Consider the following 5000-nt stretch of genomic DNA (forward strand, 5'->3'; position numbering starts at 1 on the left):
TAGTAATTACAAAAGTAAGACTAGACACTTTGTGCAACACACTTAAAGCATAATTCGAATATTCTAATCATAAATATATATCTTCGGTTATGTTGCTAAAGTGATGGCTCAGAACATATACTCACAAGTCTATATATGTGCATGTACAGTATATATGGAAGACAAGAAATTATATTGTTTTCATAATTTTGATCTTCTTTACTTCAAATGAGTAAGTAATTGACTGAGTGAGAGTGAGTGAATATGAAAATGAGAGTGATGAGGGCGCTAGGAGTGAGCGAGTGAGAGTGAGTGTCTACTTTATGAAAAATACGAAAACTTATTCAGTGTATTTTATATTTACACAAACTCAGTGTGAGTGAGGGTGTGACTGTGTGTGTGAGTATAAGATACATTGAATGAGTCTTCGAATTTTCATAAAGAAGACAAACAATATAACTCACACTCTCACTCTCACTCTCACACTCACAATCACACTCACTCATTACTCTCACACTCACTCACAGAGGGCACTCTCTCTCTTACTTTAACAAGTAATCCTACACAGTCCCTTATGACTTTACACAAATGTAAACCTCATAAAGAGTATTCATCAGTTTACCAAAACTAACAAATACAACCGTTCTGCATCCCAGGACACAGCAGAAATATTATTATCTAACTAATGCCAATGTCCATTTTAGACTGCACTAACACCAAAGGTCTCTCCCTCACCCTTTCAGCTACCACACGTAAAGAGTCCACATGTAATGGCTATGGAAGACCTCCCAATCAATGAGGGCAACGGGCAGGCCTACGGATACACACTGTACCGCACGCGCATCACTGTACCCAAAGGAGGAGCCACACTAACCATCAGAGGGCACGTGAGGGACCTTGCTCTTCTCCTCGTCGACTTGAAGCTTGTCACGCCTTGCATCAACGAGCCACGGGATCTGGACGCTTTTGGTACATGGGTGAAGAGGTGAATTTCTCTGTCTTATAATGGAGGTTTAGTTTAATCAAGCTCAGTGGTTCTTGTATGGGTAAAAAATGTAAATTTCTCTGTATTATAATGGAGGTTTAGTTTAGTCTAGCTCATTGGTTCGTGTATTGGTAAAAAAAGATAATTTTTTCAATCTTATAATGGAGGTTTGTTTTTGTCAAACACAGTGGTTCGTGTATGGGTAAAATAGGTAACTTTCTCTGTCTTCTAATGGTTTTGAAAACGTGAATATCTGTCTAATCATGTATGTTTATTTTTGTCTAGCTCAGCGTTATTTGTACGGGTGAAAAGGTGAATTTGTCTGTTTTATAATGGAGGATTGTTTTTGTCTAGATTAGTGGTTCTTGCACAAGTGAAAAAGCGAGTTTTATTATGTAGCTTTACTTTTGTCTAGTTCGGCGGTTCTTGTATAAGTGAATTTCTGTCTTATAATGTAGGTTTGTTTTAGTCTAGCTTGGCGTGTCTTGTACGTGTGAAAAAGGGGAATTTCTCTGTCTCATAATGTAGGTTTAATTTACTCTAGCTCGGCTGCTCTTGTTCGAATGAAACATTTATCTGTCTTATAATGTACGTTTATCTCAGTCTAACTTAGCAGTTCTTGTATGGGTGAGTATGTGACCTTGTTTTGCGACTTAGGTTTAATTTAGGGTATCCTAGAGGTTCTTGTGTGGGTGGAAAGGCGAATTTCTGTCTTATAATGTAGGTTTATCTTAATCTAGCTCTGCGGTTCTTGTAAAGGTGAAAAGATGAATCTCTCTTTCAATTTAGATTTGTGAATTTTTCAACACCCCGCCCCTTGGTCTCCAATTTTTCATTTATTTATTTATTAAAGAAACAGATAAAATGTTGTATAAGGAACATCCTTATACAACGCGACATTTACTAAGAAGAATCTTAATGGAATTACACCAATTTCCAGTTTATATTCCAGGCCCTGTGTCACCACCCCTGAAATTTATTTACATCAGTTTATGAATTATCGGTCTTGATGATGATAAACCCCTTCTTTCATCATTCACATTTAGTTTATAACACTTCTCTTGCTTTTCCAGAAACTCTACCTTTGAGCTCTCGAGTGAGTACAGTGGCATACACACACTAGACATTTTAGTGGAAAACATGGGTCGTGTTAACTATGGCAAGCCTCATGACTTCACAATGAAAAAGGGACTTAGTGAAGGCCCAGTGTTGCTCGGTAGTGAAGAGCTCAAGGACTGGCTCATCTACCCGCTCGAATTCAAGAGTGGAGAAATAGACAGGTAATTGGTAGAGTCATCTGTTGGTTTTCTTACAGCCTTATTTACGCTGCGTTTCACCGCACCGATTTTCTCTCTCTTGTCTTCTCTGTTAATATCAAGTCCAGCTAGATTTTACTGCTTCATCCCTTGCCATCCTTTACTCCATCACTATCATAATGGTTTTAATTTGTGCATCTTATAAATGGGACACGCGGTATTCTCATAACAATTGCCCGCAAAGGCGCTTATAAGCATTGATATATTCTTGCCAGTGCACGACAATCTCACGAGTAACATATAAGATATCAATGTCTATGTTATAGACGGAAATTTAAACTAACAAAATGCTCAATAAACGCATTTTTCGTGGTCTGTAGAACACCTTTGGATGTTCATGTCTGCAATCAATAGTTCATAATACTTTACTTCTAATAGCTACCGAGTTCATGTTCCTCTGTGACCAGATTGTTAGGCTGGAGGTCCTACGCGGGTGAAGAAGTGGTAGGACCAGCGTTGCTTCAGGGGGATTTTGAAATTCAGGATGAGCCTGAGGACACCTTCTTGGACGCCTGCGGGTGGGGGAAGGGCGTCGTGTTTGTCAACGACTTCAATCTGGGCAGGTTCTGGTCCGCTGGTCCACAGAGAACCCTGTATGTGCCTCGACCTCTTCTTGTGAAAGGTCTCAATAAGGTAAGCTCGTGAATAATTCGATGGACGGTTCAGTTGCGGAAAAGAAATCGTGGGCGAAAGTATATATCTTGACTTTTATGATCAGTTATGGCCTTCATACTCAACCATAAAAGATCCTAAGACCACTCCTTTTTCCCCAGGTGACAGTGTGGTCGCAGTACGGAGGCCAGGGAGGGGTCAAATCCACGGACAGCCATGACTTGGGTGCTGAGAACCCCACAGGTGTGACCCCGGGCAGTGGCGGACCGCTCATCAATATTTGCAAAACGTAAATGATTAATTCACCTGTGGCCTTGTGTACATTTTTTTTCTAAAGTTGCATATGAATGAATATTTGAACTGTTGTTAATGTATTCTATCCACTAAGTTTCTGATATCAGAGCATTACATTCCTTCTTTGTTATAACTGTATATATATATATATATATATATATATATATATATATATATATATATATATATATATATGTATATATATATATATATGTATATATATATATATATATATATATATATATATATATACATATGTATGTTGCAAAGAAAAACACAATACCGTGTTGATAATATGGAAGAAAAACCCACAATGCACAAACTAGATTTATTGATGAAAGTGAGACAACAGTTTCGGAATCGTCCTCGATTCCATCTTCGGAATCGAGGACGATTCCGAAACTGTTGTCTCACTTTCATCAATAAATCTAGTTTGTGCATTGTGGGTTTTTCTTCCACATATGTATGTATGTATATATATACATATATATACATATATATATACATATATATATATATATATATATATATATATATATATATATATATATATATCAGTGATGTAGATGGATTGCTTGTAGAAACGATTCGTGCAAGTTAAAATGTATGTTGATTATTGTCCACATATTGAAGAGAACAAGAGTATGCTATTAGTTACTAACCTAATCATCCAAGACCAGAGATATCTACCAGGCAGAAGAGAGCGCCCTTGAGGCTTTTGAACAAACTACTTGAGGGTTTGAAACTGTTCCAGGCAGACATCACTTTCAGACGTTTCTAAGCCCACATACTAGCTTAACCTCCTAATGCTATACATGAATAGGACTTAGTATATCAGACTTTTGGTGGACTGTAACGAGGGTGACATTATACCGCTTGGTTGTGGGTCGTTTAGTGTTGTCAGAGTACTGTGTGTGTGTGTTCTGTGGTCACTTCTGTTTTTACTATTTGCAATAGGATTTATAATAAAGAGAATTTGAATGTTTAACAAAGAGGAAATTGTATATAAGAAAGGGAAGTTGCCTCTGAGAATAATAATATTTAGATGGTAAATAAGACGTTATACCAAATGATTAAAACGCATATTAAGAGAAGTCACTTTAGATAATAGGCCCTAATAATTAAAAGAACATAAATTGTATATGAAAGACATTACATCAGACAAACCCTAAACCAAGAAAATTTTCATGGAATAACTCCTCTTCATCTGTACCATATTGCTGGCGAAACAAACAAAAAATTATAATGATAGGTTTAGCCAACCCACCTGAACTCAAAGCCACATTTCTTGCTGTATATCACTGCCAAAACACAGAGTATGTATGAGTTACTGAATAACAGTGTGCCAAGCGAACACTTAGTATGTGAGAGTATCAGTATTGCGTTAAAAGTCTCGGTATATATCAAGTTTCAGTTTATGTGAAAGTTTCAGCATAAATATTGAATTAAAATTCGGTATATATCAAGTTTCAGTTTATGTGAAAGTTTCAGCATAAGTATTGAATTAAAACTCTTGGTATATATCAAGTTTCAGTTTAACTATTCAGTGGTGCTAAACTAACACGGTTGAGATTCAGTATAGCAGTACATTGGTACTAAATGAACACTTAGCACGTGTTCAGGTTTAGCTTACCTCTGCAGTGGTGCCAAAGTAAAACATAACATGCAAATTTTACGGTATAACAACGTGGTGCTAATGCAATAATTTGTCACCCAATGATAATAAGTATGAAATAAGATATAATCTCCATATTGTTCAAATGGTTCATGATAAGGTGCTCTTTCCTTTCACTGTCGAAAGAATTATTTTTGCA

General features: G+C 36.7%; 1 protein-coding gene across 3 annotated transcripts in view; it reads left to right on the forward strand.

Annotated features, from left to right (window-relative positions):
• The window catches only part of LOC113824438 (beta-galactosidase-1-like protein 2), a 28208-nt gene extending 24868 nt beyond the window's left edge, over positions 1–3340 (forward strand). For 2 of the 3 annotated variants that reach the window (XM_070118860.1, XM_070118858.1), the window contains exons 9-12: positions 723–964; positions 2038–2244; positions 2688–2913; positions 3054–3340. In XM_070118860.1, the coding sequence (XP_069974961.1) occupies positions 723–964; positions 2038–2244; positions 2688–2913; positions 3054–3185 (807 nt within the window). In that variant the 3' untranslated portion in view covers positions 3186–3340. The remainder of the gene's footprint in view (positions 1–722; positions 965–2037; positions 2245–2687; positions 2914–3053) is intronic. The other variant, XM_070118859.1, reaches the window with a different exon arrangement.
• Positions 3341–5000: the final 1660 nt, after the last annotated feature.

Source organism: Penaeus vannamei, chromosome 43 (genome assembly GCF_042767895.1).
Source record: "Penaeus vannamei isolate JL-2024 chromosome 43, ASM4276789v1, whole genome shotgun sequence".
Taxonomy (NCBI): Eukaryota; Metazoa; Arthropoda; class Malacostraca; order Decapoda; family Penaeidae; genus Penaeus; species Penaeus vannamei.